The 13,366-nt window shown below is 46.6% G+C and overlaps 1 protein-coding gene across 5 annotated transcripts in view; it reads left to right on the top strand.

The window, feature by feature from the left end:
* The window catches only part of LOC130262096 (lethal(3)malignant brain tumor-like protein 3), a 34,631-nt gene that overhangs the window by 8,697 nt on the left and 12,568 nt on the right, over nucleotides 1-13,366 (top strand). For all 5 annotated transcript variants that reach the window (XM_056508894.1, XM_056508896.1, XM_056508892.1 and 2 more), the window contains 8 exons: nucleotides 330-406; nucleotides 1,904-1,989; nucleotides 5,522-5,632; nucleotides 6,777-6,891; nucleotides 6,986-7,085; nucleotides 8,686-8,862; nucleotides 10,196-10,327; nucleotides 10,699-10,760. In XM_056508894.1, the coding sequence (XP_056364869.1) occupies nucleotides 330-406; nucleotides 1,904-1,989; nucleotides 5,522-5,632; nucleotides 6,777-6,891; nucleotides 6,986-7,085; nucleotides 8,686-8,862; nucleotides 10,196-10,327; nucleotides 10,699-10,760 (860 nt within the window). The remainder of the gene's footprint in view (nucleotides 1-329; nucleotides 407-1,903; nucleotides 1,990-5,521; nucleotides 5,633-6,776; nucleotides 6,892-6,985; nucleotides 7,086-8,685; nucleotides 8,863-10,195; nucleotides 10,328-10,698; nucleotides 10,761-13,366) is intronic.

Raw genomic sequence — 13,366 nt, 5'->3', positions numbered from 1 at the left:
AGGCCAGGCTGGACAGGGCTTGGAGCCACCTGGAACAGTGGAATGTGTCCCTGCCTGTGGCAGGGGGTGGAGCAGAGTGGGCTTTAAGATCCTTTCCAACAAAACCATTGCAAGATTTATTTTGTATTTCCCTTTCTTTTGGGGCAGCTTGAATGCCTTGAAAACCCAGTGTTGCACATTCTAAGGAGGCAGTGCTTGTCTTCTACACCATGATCACGCCCACTGAAAGCATCTGCTCAGCCAGCAAAGGCCTATCAGACAGCATTTGAAATCCTGCCTTTCTTTTTGCTTTCCATCTGACTGGTGCCAACTTTCCCTCTCTGATTCAGGTGTGAAACGAGCAGCCCATATATCCGTCCTGTGGGCTACTGCCAAGAAACTGGAACCCCACTGACAACACCACCTGGTAGGTTGCAAGTGAGACTGACTTCCTGCCTTGGCCAAAAACCTGCAAACTGTGTCTTCCATATAATTACATGTTTGCAAGTTCCAGGTGCACTGCAGAACTCTTTACTGCTTGAGCAATATTATTGTTCCTACTTTTTGCCACTGCAATTTATGTTGTTTCATAGTTCTTTGAAGAAATGGAACAGGGCTTGGTAATTTATGATCTAATTTGATTTTAGAAGAGAAAAAGTGAGAAGGATTTCCAGCATTTCCTGCAAGGTGAGCAAGGAGAAAAAGGGATCTGTACTATGATTTTCTAGATGGAATTTCTGGAAATCACAGAATACTCTGGGTTGGAAGGACCCACAAGAATCATTAAGTCCAACCCTTAAGTGAATGTCCTGTACAGGGACTGAACTATGGCCTTGGCATTGTTAGCACCGTGCTCTAATGATTTCCTGGGTGGAATTTCTGGAAATGAAGGAGTAACTGGATCCACATCTTTCTGCTGTACTGTAATTTGGTATATTAAGAGAATGCTGGCAAATAAGAGAGGACAGAACATGCAGGGAAAACAGTGTAGTTTTCAGGCCTTGGAAGTGCTCATTCACCTAAAAAATAGCAAACATAAAAAAAAAATTAAGACTGACATTTGTCAGACTGACAGCCCTGGAGCAAGAATTCCTGTATTGGCTGTGTTGCAGGTTCAGTGGAGCAGGAAGCACTGCCCATCCCTCTGCACGGGTGGAGCTGGCCTCAGTGTTTTGCTGTAGATGTAGAAGGGGTTGTGAACTTTCCCTCTCAGCAGCACCACACCTGTCCCTGCTCCTGGAAGGTTCAGCAGGGCTGGGCTCTGCAGTTCTCTGCTCATATCAGGATTTCCTGTGCCCCCAACAGCACCTGCAGCCAGTTCTGGTCTCTGCTGAGGAGCTGAAGTGCAGCAGTTTGCAGACTGAGCTCTGCATTTAGTCCCTGCACCCTCCTGCCAGGAGGAACCCGTACTGGGAGCAAAAATTACTGAAATAGCAAATACTTAGAGCAGTTTCTTAAATGTAATTGTCAGGGAGAGACTCCCACTGTTGTTAGAGCTGCACACCCGTGGAGCCTTTTCTCTCCAGGTGCTGAGTTTACTCAGCCTGGGTGGGCAGGAGAGGAGAAGGTTTTACAGTCTTACAGGCACACAGACATAGAGTAGTTAATAAAACAGGAAATTCACTTAGTGATGCCATTGCACATCACAGAGTCCTCTGACTAGCTCATAATTGGAGTTTTCTCTAGAGAGTAAGAATTGACTAAGCTGTGCAGAAATGAACTCGCCAGGGTTGGAGCCCAGTGTAGAACTGGGGAGCTGGCAGAGCTGCTCTGGGTGCTGGAGGGGGTGGGTAGGAGCAAACAGCCACTTTCCAGCACCACCCTTTGTAAGTGCTGATTACAGTGTCACAGAGCTGCTTTTCTGCTGTTTGTAACAGGAAATGGGGGGGTTTCTAACAGGAATGTTAATTCTCTGTGTTTTCAGGACACAAGGATTCCAAAGCCTTTTCATGGGAGAAATACTTGGAAGAAACCAATTCCCAAGCAGCCCCAGCAAGAGCCTTTAAACTGGTAGGTGAATCTCTCTGGTTGTTCTTGCTCAGGTTGTTCTTGCTCAGGTGCTGTTATCCCCCCTTTTTTTTCCACAGGCTTTATTTGAGTGTGGTTCACCTTGTCTGTGTCAGGAGGGTGAAACTGTGGTTTACTTTGAGTTTAAGATTATCTCAATTCTGCTAAAACAAAAATAAACAGCAAAATACAATTTTTTTTTTTTTTTAATACTATGGAAACCTGGTTCAGAAAGGATTTTTGACAAAATACCTTCAGTGACTCCATTAGCAGATTTAAGGGCAGAGCCTTCAGTCCATACAGGTAACTGTGGCTTCCAGAGGTATGTGGGAAGTGCCTGACAGAGGGCACAGACAGGAGGAGTGCAGTTACCTGATGTCCCCTCTACATGAAGTTTTAAAAACCTTTCTAAAATTCACCTTTCAGTTGTGCAAATCTGTACTTCCCTGGCTGGTGGGGCTGGAATGAAGGTGGAGAAGTTCATATCAAGGGTTTACATGTGCTGATACAGATCTTAGTCCATCTAGGGAGGAGCCAGCTGTGCCCCACAGAAATAAATGTATTAGCAGGTGAAGGAGCATATTGCCAAGCCTCTGGGTGCACTAAGACCATCCTGCAGACCCAGTGTGAAGGTGCCTCTCTCAACCTTGGGAGCTTTTGTTTCTTTCATTGCAGTTCAGTGTGTTTATCTGGAATCTCACTGTGAGCAGAAACAAACCAAAAACCTTTAAAATAACTGTACTTTTAATTTGATTTTTTCCCTTCCACACTGCTGGCTCACCTTGCTAAACTTTGCAATATGTTTAAAAAGTCTTCGTTGCCATCGTGACACACGTCCTGGTTCCTTTTTCTGAAGTGAAAGTTGCAGGTTAATACCTGCTGCCCTCCTGTGTATTTTTGTGGAAAGGTCTTTGGAGGAGGAAAAGCAATCAGAGAGGCCTCAGATAAGAGAGGCACAAATCCAGCCAGACAGGGTTGATAATTGCCAGATCTCAGCAGGTGTCCGTGTGAGGTTGGTGCAGGCTGCAAGGTGGTGTCAGGGAGGTGGAAGAGGTTTTTGCCTCTTCAGAGAGCTGTAAGGCTGTAACTGGAGTTATCTGCAGCCAGTGGAGCTCCAGAACATCCCTGGGATTGAGGCTTCAGTGCTGGGAAGCACCTTGGGGCCAGGGGCAGGATGAGGAGTGGAGCCTGTCAGTGGGACACAGTTGTTGCCCCTAAGGGTGGACAAAGCTTTTTTGAGCCACACTCCTAAAATCCCAATAGAGCTGGGAAATGAGAACTTAAAACTCCCAGCCCAAGTCCTCTGTAAGATCTGCCATTGTGGTTTCTTTCCTCAGATTTTCAGGCTCTAAAGTGTGGTGAGAAATGTCATCTGTACATAAGAGGGCTTTGCTAGGACAGGGAGCCTGTTCAGTAGTGAGAAATCCCTTCTTTGGATTCTTCCAAAGTGAAGTGTCTTCCCAAAGGAGATGCAGATGCCTTGTCTGCCTCCTTTCCTGTTTTCCAGACATTTCTGCAGCCATTACTCTGCTCCTCCAGGTACCAGGCTTTAAGAGAAGAGTAGAAGGACCAATTCTGGCTCTCATGAAACTCCAGAGTGTATATTAGCATCTAAAACTGTGTTTCAAAAATGAGACAGAAAAGAAAAGGTATTTGATATATCAGCAGTTAATAGAACTCTTTCAAGATCAAACCTCGTTATTTTTTCTGGCTTGGTTGGACTGAAGTGCAAATAAATGGCAAAGCTATTGATTTTTTTAAAATTATTATTATTATTCCAGCTAGCAATTACAGGAAATCAGTACATAAAAATGCGGCTTGAGAGCCAGAACAGGCATTTCTCACTGAATTAGCTTTTAACAGTTTTAAAGAGCTGTCTTATGTAGTCTGGAGACACAGGTCACCAGCACAAATAGCAGGTCTTTGGTCTGGATTTCTGCCCTCTCCACCCAAAAACTCAGGAGACAGCTGCAGTGTGAGCATTGTTATTTCAGCCCATCCTCTTGGGCTGGCAGTTCCAAAACATTTATGAGCTATTGCCAAAGGGGCAGCAGCCCTTCAGCAAGGCTGGAGCAAAGAGCCTGGCTCCTCTTCTGGGCAGGATTTGGACCCTGAGCACTCAGCTCCTTCTTCAGGGAGGGCAGAAAAGGTTGGCTGGTTAATAAGATGCTCTAGAAAATAAAAGCACTTTAGATTGTCTGTTTTGTGGTGTGTCCAGTGTCTGACAGCCCACTGACAGATGTGTGTGTCCAGGTGAAATGACCAAAGAGGAACTTCAGGTGTGGAGTTAAACCCCTTAGCTCAGGAGTGCATCTCCTTCCTGCCCCCAGCCACTGACAGTAAGAAGGGTAAGGAAGAGTGGGAGGAAGGAGTGATTTAATAATTTCATTAACCTGTTTGTCATGTTCAAATAGACAATTTATCATTTCTTGCTAAAATCCTGACTCTGTGTGCAGAAGTGAAGAGGGATGTTTTGAGTGAGCATCCATAACCCCTGCTGAGGAGGTCAGAGGAGGAATTTGCAGTCAGATAAATGGAAAAATTGGTAAAAGCTGTTTGTTGGTTAGAGGTTACATGGGTTGCTGCCAAGGGCACACATCAGGTCTAAGGACATTCTGGAGTTTTCCCAAAGTCTTCAGGATTTGAGGAAAAGGGTGGGTGTCTGCAGGGGGAGGCTCCAGGCCAGAGCAGCTCCCAGCAGTTGTTCACCAGCAGCGCAGGTGTTGTCACAAGGGGTAGTCTGTGAGATGAGGGTGACTGATGGTCAGGAGCTGCAGCTGATGCCAGGGTACTGAAGAGAGGCTTCACCCAATGCTCAGATGTGAAAAGTGGGGAGCTGGCCACTGTCCTTGCTGGTGTCACATCACAGAACAGTCAGTGTGCAAGAGAGACTGAAGATCATCCATTCCAACTCCTGCCAAGGCAGAGTCACCTGGAGCAGGTGACACAGGTGGGTTTGGAATTTTACATCCAGGTTTGGAATGTCACCAGAGAAGGAGACTCCACTCCCTCCCTGGGCAGCTGTTCCAGTGCTCTGCCACCCTCCATGGAAAGTTCTTCCTCATGTTGAGGTTGAACTTTCTGTGGTTTAGTTCAGGACCATTGCTCCTTTTCCTGTTACTGGGCCCTGCTGGAGAGTTTGCACCATCCTCTGACACCTGCCCTGGAGACACTTTTATGTTCTGTTGAGATCTCTCTCCTCTCAGTCCCTTCTGGGGAAGACTGTCCCTGCTGTGTGGAGGTGTCCTGGCAGGCTGGGGAGGCCGTGTCAGTGGAGCTGCTTGTGGTGGTCCCTGGCCTTTTGTCCCTGAGGGAAGGGTCTCTTGTCCTGGCTGGGACAGCTCCTCTGTGCTGAGCCACCTCAGGCTGCCTCTCCAGCAGTGTGGGGCTGCTGAAACACTCAGCTCAGGCCTCAGTCTGCCATGTGAGATAGCCCAAAGCTCCAAAGGCAGCCAGGAGAGGATGGAGACTGGAGCACGTTCCAGCTCTGAGCTCCAAGGCTTTTTGGCATTCTGCTTGCAATCCTCTCTTCCAGCGCCCTCCTCACGGATTCCAGGTTAATACCAAGTTAGAGGCTGTGGACAGACGAAATCCCATCTTGATAAGAGTGGCAACAATCGTTGACAGAGACAGCCACCGTGTTAAGGTATGACCTTGCTCCCAGGTGCAGAGCCTGTGCTGGGAGCCCCAGGGTGGGCAGTGCAGGGAGCAGCCCTGGGAAGGAGGAGCAGCAAACAGCAGCCTGGCAGCTGCTGGGGCTCCGGGCCTGCCCTGCTGGAGATGCTCCTGTTGCTTTGTTTTGCTGAAATCTGATGGAACTGACCTGCTGTTAGTTGCTGTTCTAATGCAGCTGTTTTGAACTAACACTTGATAGGGTGATGTCCTATCTCTTGGCAGTTTCCATGTGATCTCCATGACTGATGGCAGCATGAGTGTGCTGCTGGGGAAGCTGCCTGACTGGGTTTTAGCAGGAAAGAAAAACCCAATGCAGTTTAAACTCTGGTACATATGGGAAGCAGTATCATTCTCCAGTACAAATTTGTCACATAAATGCATTTTAACCTTTTAAGTGTTTTCATGGAAGTATATTGCCCAAATAATCTATTGTGCTTTGGCTTCTGAGGAACTAATTATGAGCCAGTTAAGGTGGAGGCTGCACTGATGGAGGCTCTGTGGCCACAGATCTCCTTCCCAAAGGATGATTCCATGGGCAGGATTGGAGTTCAGTCCCCATTATCTGCTTGATTCTGAGTCTCATTGCTGTGAACAAAAGCCAAGCTTTGCCAGTCCATGGTGGCATGACACTCAATTCATACATTGAAACTTTGCTGCCTGAACAGCCCAGTAGCCTTTAAACTCCAGTGATCCTCAGTCTCTGTTAACCTGACCTGGATCAGAGCTACTACTAGTCTCTTCATCCAGCAGAAAATTGCAGCTTATTCACTGCAGAACCCACTGAACTTGTTGGTTTTTCTGTTGTTTTGGGATCCACAGAAAACAAAAGAAATAAGCATTTGTGTTTGCCTAGCTTTGGACTTTGCATTTTAGAGCACCCCATGGGCTATGGGGTGCCAGACTGTGACACCAGAACCCAGTTACTCTGTAAAACACAGATGCAGGAAAACAAGGAGTCAGACTGAGCACAGAGATGATTGTGCCTGACTGAAAGATTGATCTGAACAATTGGCTGAATCAGCCCCAAGCTGAGCAAGGGGAAACAGAGGGGGAAGTTAACATAAAAGCTGAGTCATGCCCTGAACTGTCTTTCCTAAGACTTCTGCTTCTTGCAGATACATTTTGATGGCTGGGACCATCACTATGATTTCTGGGTGGATGCAGACAGCCCTGACATCCATCCTGTGGGCTGGTGTGACAAAACTGGACACGCTCTGCAAGTCCCTCTAGGTAAATACAGGACACGCTGTTGTGCTGGGTAATTCCTACGTGCAGTCTGCTCCTCATGTGAAAATCTGTTCATCTTCCTGTTCTGCTATCTCAGGTGCTGAAGATCCAGAGGGAGCAGTGGGACAGGCATGTCCTACCCCAGGCTGCCAGGGGATTGGGCACGTCCGGGGCCCCCGCTACGGAACACATCACACGTATGTAGTATGTAGATAATGCTGTTTGTGACAATGAACACATCACACGTGTGTAGATGGTGCTGTCAGTGACAATGAACACATCACACGTATGTAGTATGTAGATAATGCTGTTTGTGACAATGAACACATCACACGTGTGTAGTATGTAGATGGTGCTGTCAGTGACAATGAACACATCACACGTATGTAGATAATGCTGTCTGTGACAATGAACACATCACACGTGTGTAGATGGTGCTGTTTGTGACAATGAACACATCACAGGTGTGTAGATGGTGCTGTTTGTGACAATGAACACATCACACGTATGTAGATAATGCTGTTAGAGACAATGAACACATCACACGTGTGTAGATGGTGCTGTTTGTGACAATGAACACATCACACGTGTGTAGATGGTGCTGTTTGTGACAATGAACACATCACACGTGTGTAGATGGTGCTGTCAGTGACAATGAACACATCACAGGTGTGTAGATAATGCTGTTTGTGACAATGAACACATCACACGTGTGTAGATGGTGCTGTCAGTGACAATGAACACATCACACGTGTGTAGATGGTGCTGTCAGTGACAATGAACACATCACACGTGTGTAGATGGTGCTGTCAGTGACAATAACAGCAACAACAGCAATAGTGATGATGATGCTGCAGCACCAAGCACCTGCAACAACAACAGCAACAACAACAACAACAATAATAATAATAATAATAATAATAATAATAATAATAATAATAGTAATAATGTTGCAGCAGCAAGCAACTGCAACAACAACAACAACAACAACAACAACAATAATAATAGTAATAATAATAATAATAATAATAATAATAATAATAATAATAATAATATTGCAGCAGCAAGCAACTGCACTGCACTGAAATGATCTCAGGGTGGTTATTCTGGAGATAGCTGTAACTGCAATCACAGCTCCCTCTTGTGTCTAAGCAGGCTGGCTCATCATAAATTCTGTTTATACCACTATAATCATGATAGCTGCAATGCAAACAGATTCATTCCCTCCAGTTTCTACATTCCAGCAGCACTGAAGGAGTTCTGTTTTGTGAAACAATATACTGAACAGCATGAAAGGAGACAGTTGAAGAGGAGGGGGCATGGGTAGGATATTAAAGTGAGGAGGAGTTGCTCGTGTTTTGTGCTCTGCCTTTGGATTTCTTTTGTGCTCTTGGAAGAGGAAGCTTTTTCTCAAGTAAAATATTTAAAGAGCAAGAAAACAATCTCAGGTAGGAGGTCAGAAGACTTGGTAGCTTATAATGTAGTAAAGGGCTTTGAATTTTTCTGACTGAAAGTTGCAAAACTCTGTTGATTCATGAAATGTTGTTCCAGTTTGCAGGTTACAGAGGATGAGCTCTTCTTGTGCTCTGCGGTGGTTCTCTGACAACATGAATTTGGTTTTTAATTCTGCCATGTAGTCCCCTGCTTTGTCACACCTAGAGCTGGGGAACAGCACCTCCTGAGAGTTCCTGGCCTCATTTTTTCTGGATTTGTGATGGATTTCTCTACCTGAGGCAGGGAAGACTGTATGACTGTAAAGCTTTCATGGCCCTTTCTCTTTTTTGTTCTCTATCACAGCTTAGTTGGGTGCCCATACTCTGATGTGAACCTCAGCAGAGAAAACCTGTTACAGGACCGGCTGAGTGGGGAGAGACCCTCCCCTGGGAGCAGCGTGCAGAGGGGCAGGAGGCTGGAGACTGCTGGCCCATTGCTGGGGGCAGAGGGGTCTTCTCAGGGCGACTCCTCACAATCCAGGTGGGCTGGCTTTTACTCTTGGCCAGGTACTGGGCAGCAAAATCCTTTACAAGGATGAAAACCCAGAATTGGCTGCAGCACAGCAGAGCATTGAGTTCATCTGTGATATTGACCTGTGCCCCAGACACTTAACACAGGGCAGTGCACTTTTATACCCTCAAATGCCTTAATAGATTTCTTGATTCCTTAATCCTGCTGCTCTGGTCACATTCCAACAAAGGAAATTGCATTCTGTCTCCATAAATTTTTCCTTGCCGTTTCAATTTAAAATATGTTCTTTTCCTTGGTTTCCTGTCCTAGAACTGTCAAGCCAAGGTTATTTTGCACTATTGAACTGTAGCTGTGATCCACCCCGGGCTGGCTGAGCACTGTGTGTATCACTTAGCAGCAAACAAGCTGAGTGCTCTCAGATGTTTTGTTTTCTTACAAGGAAACCTTGCATTTGAGCGCCCTGAAGGAAACTGTGCCTTAGTTCTTGGAGTGCAGGAGTTGGTTAAACCTGTCATGGGACAGACCAGGATATGAAAGATTTTTTATGATCATTTTTAGTGTTCACAAATCCAGTCTCACTAGGGTAAACTCCAGCAACACTATAGTTTTTTTGTTGCTTGTGAAGGCTTATCTATATTTTAAAGTTCATCTGTTTGTTTAAGATTTATAACATTTTCAAGATCTATTTGTGCAGAAAAAAAATGGAATAAATGCTTCTTTCTCCTCCCTGGCCTTCATGGCTGAGTTGCTTCCTTCCATGCCACAACTATGCAGGCACCTTCATTCCCTGATTTCCACACCAAAATTTATTGCATTTCAATGGCACTGTTACCATGAAGCTTTCTTGGGAGATTTTGAATTCCACAGAATAAATGGCATTTTAATATTGTAATGTATTTCTTTTCTTCTAAGTATTTAATTTCCTGATAGTAGGAGGTCTGAATTCAGCCTGTAAATCTGGTATCACCCTGCTGCTTGTCCTCCCTTGGCCAACTCTATAGCTCAATTTATGCATCAAACTTAGCCATAGAAACTCTTAAATGTTATCCAGAGGTATCAAGATTCAGAAATCTTAAATCTCTTACTTTCACCATAACACAGTGGTTTCCTACAGCTGCTGGGATCAGAGCCTGAGTCCACAGTGGCTGATTTATTTCACATAAACTGTCCCAGTCTTGCAGAAGAAGAACAAATCACTTTGTACTCGTGGAGGGGAGAGGAAAGTTCTGCCACAAGGTGGTGGTTGTTGCTCTCACTTGCCAGGAGCAGCAAGCTTTGCTCTCCTGTGGGAAAAGGGAACAGAGGATTCAGCTCAGCTGCTGTCATTTATCTGTCTTTCCAGAAAATCTGCACCAGACAGTGAAAAGTGGTGTCAAAGCAGCATCCACACTCCATCAGAGCAGTCAGAAAACAGTGGGGAGAGAGGCTGGGGAGATGAGGATTCCTCTGCAGACATCAAAGCCACACCAAAAACGTAAACAAGAGCTTTGTGATGTATTTTCATGCATTAACAGTTATGTTTCTTGATGCTGCTGCTGTGTCTGAAATAAAGGTGTAAATAACAAACAGCCCAATTTGATCAGAGTTTTGCAGCAGAGTGTTTTAGAATTACATGGTAAATCTCCTCCCTTCCTCCTGTTGTTTTGGGCCCTCTCTTTCCTGCAGTAAACTCAGATCTGAGTTTAACAGAACAGTCCTTAGCTTAGAGGAAGGTCAGGGATGGAGCTATTGCTTTTTTAAGAGGAAAAAGTTTTTAGTTTCTATAAATCCCATTAATCTTCATATAGAGAAGAAATTACATCCATTTCTGTATCTTCTGAATTGTTTTGTAATTGTTGCTTTCAGGCTTGGGTGCTCACATGCCTATATCAAGTTTCAGCTGGTGAAACAGGAAAGCAATGGGAAAGGTTGGTTAAATTTTATTCCTTCTTTCTCTGTGTGTGCCTATCTCTGCAATATCCCCACGGTCATGAGGAGCATTCAGAATTTTGCAGCTTTTTTGTCTTTGATTCCACAGTCAAGGGAAAGCACATGCTAGAAATGATGGCAATGGTAGTTTGTCTTCCTTTAAAATGGGGTGAAAGGGTAAAATTACTTAGAAGTAATTAAAAAGGTTTAATAGAGGAGTTTGTGAAGTGGAGCCTTTTATTTATTAACTGAGAAGACAAGTTTGCACTGGTTTTTGGGCCACAGCAAACTCCTCTGTAGTGACAAGGGGTTCCCAAACAGTCTGTGACCTGGGTCAGGCTGTGACAAAGCCAGCACAGGGCTCAAGGGAGCTGGCTCAAAACTTAGCAGATAGTTTAGGTTCCATCACCCCTTTTTTTAGACCCCCATGGATATTCAGAAACATATTGAGGACTCATTGGAGGACTTTTTAAAGGTTCTCTTAAGGATGAAAAAGAAAATGAAAAGCTAAATGGAAAAACAGTGGGTTTTTTCCTGGTATGTGACAGGTTAAGTTTTCAGAGCAGCTTTCTGCTATCACTTTAGCTAACCATATGCTTAACTTTCAGATTTACTATAAAAAGCCATTTTAGAGAACAGAGCTGACCAGGCTTTTAGGAGGATTTAACATGGTAATAAGTCTCCAATCAAAAATAGCTAAGCTGGCACAAACTGGGACAGGTGCCTGGATTTATTTTTTTTTTTAATACTCATTTTTACCTAATGCTGAGTTCTGCAGCCAGAGCTGAGGGATCTGCCAGCTCCAAGCTGCAGTTGCAGCTGACAGGGAAAGCTGCCCACTCTCCCTTCACATTCACCTTGCATGGAGTGATGGAAATCAGGGGAGGGAAGTGTAATCATCCACTGACCTGTAATTGCACAATTACCCAGAGCTTTCCTCCCAGCTACATTTAAACTGAGATCACTGCTTCTTCATCAGAGGGAAAGTCGCTTGTCTAGGTCATGGTTTGGGTGCTTAGTCCAAGGATTTGGGTTTAGTGGAGAAAAGGAATTGCTCTGACATGGAAGCAGTGCCCACCCAGCAGGGCTGTGGCAGGGGGGAGACCTTGGGCAGGAGTGGGACCCCTGAAGCAGGAGGTGGAGCCAAGAGCAGCTGCTGTCTGTCCCCACATTGCAGCAGGGAAGGAGGGGTGACAGTCCTCTCAGGAGCCCACTTGTCACCAGGAGCTCCTGAACTGAGCAGTTCTTACTCAGGCTTTATTCATCATCCCTTGGTTTCGTTATTAGAAATTTGATGTTATTTGATGCTGTCTCATGACCTTCAGGGATGGGGAGATGAGATGAGCTGAGGGGGCTTTGGGGCCAGGGGAGTGACAGTTCATTAGGACAGGTTTTACCTGCAGAGGTGCTTCTCCTTCCACAGGGAGGGAGCTGGCAAACCCTGGGAATCTGCTTCTGCTTTGTATTCCAGCTGTTTTCCTTTGTGCTTTCCATGTAGTGACTGCTCACCCCCACACCTGACACCCCAGCCCACGGAGAGCTGCTGAGCTGGGGCTGCAGAGGCAGCAGAGCAGTAAAGGCTGCGGAGCAGCAGGGTAGCAGGGGCAGCAGAGCAGCAGCACAGCAGGGGTAGCAGGGTATCAGGGGTAGCAGGGTATCAGGGGTAGCAGGGCAGCACAGCAGGGGTATCAGGGGTATCAGGGTATCAGGGGTATCAGGGGTATCAGGGGTAGCAGGGTAGCAGGGGTATCAGGGTATCAGGGGTATCAGGGGTATCAGGGGTATCAGGGGTATCAGGGGTAGCAGGGGTATCAGGGTAGCAGGGTATCAGGGTATCAGGGGTATCAGGGGTATCAGGGTAGCAGGGGTATCAGGGGTATCAGGGGTATCAGGGTATCAGGGCATCACAGCAGCAGTACAGCAGGGGCAGCAGGGTTAGCAAGGGTAGCAGAGCAGCAGCACAGCAGGGCAGGGCAGCAGGGGCAGCAGCACAGCACAGCAGCAGCAGCAGCACAGCAGGAGTAGCAGGGTATCAGGGGTATCAGGGCAGCAGCACAGCAGGGGTATCAGGGTAGCAGGGGTAGCAGGGTATCAGGGGTAGCAGGGCAGCAGGAGTAGCAGGGTATCAGGGGTAGCAGGGCAGCAGCACAGCAGGAGTAGCAGGGTAGCAGGGTATCAGGGCAGCACAGCAGCAGCACAGCAGGAGTAGCAGGGTAGCAGGGCAGCACAGCAGGGATAGCAGGGTATCAGGGGTAGCAGGGTATCAGGGGTAGCAGGGTAGCAGAGCAGGGGTATCAGGGGTATCAGGGCAGCACAGCAGGGGTATCAGGGTATCAGGGCAGCACAGCAGCAGCACAGCAGGAGTAGCAGGGTATCAGGGGTAGCAGGGCAGCACAGCAGGGGTAGCAGGGTATCAGGGGTATCAGGGGTATCAGGGCAGCACAGCAGCAGCACAGCTGGGTATCAGGGGTATCAGGGGTATCAGGGGTATCAGGGGTAGGTAGCAGCACAGCAGGGGTAGCAGGGGTAGCAGGGGTATCAGGGTATCAGGGGTAGCAGGGCAGCACAGCAGGGGTATCAGGGGTAGCAGGGCAGCACAGCAGGG

Source organism: Oenanthe melanoleuca, chromosome 23 (genome assembly GCF_029582105.1).
Source record: "Oenanthe melanoleuca isolate GR-GAL-2019-014 chromosome 23, OMel1.0, whole genome shotgun sequence".
NCBI lineage: Eukaryota > Metazoa > Chordata > Aves > Passeriformes > Muscicapidae > Oenanthe > Oenanthe melanoleuca.
Note: the sequence above shows the minus strand (reverse complement) of the source record. Positions and strands in the feature narration are given on the sequence as shown.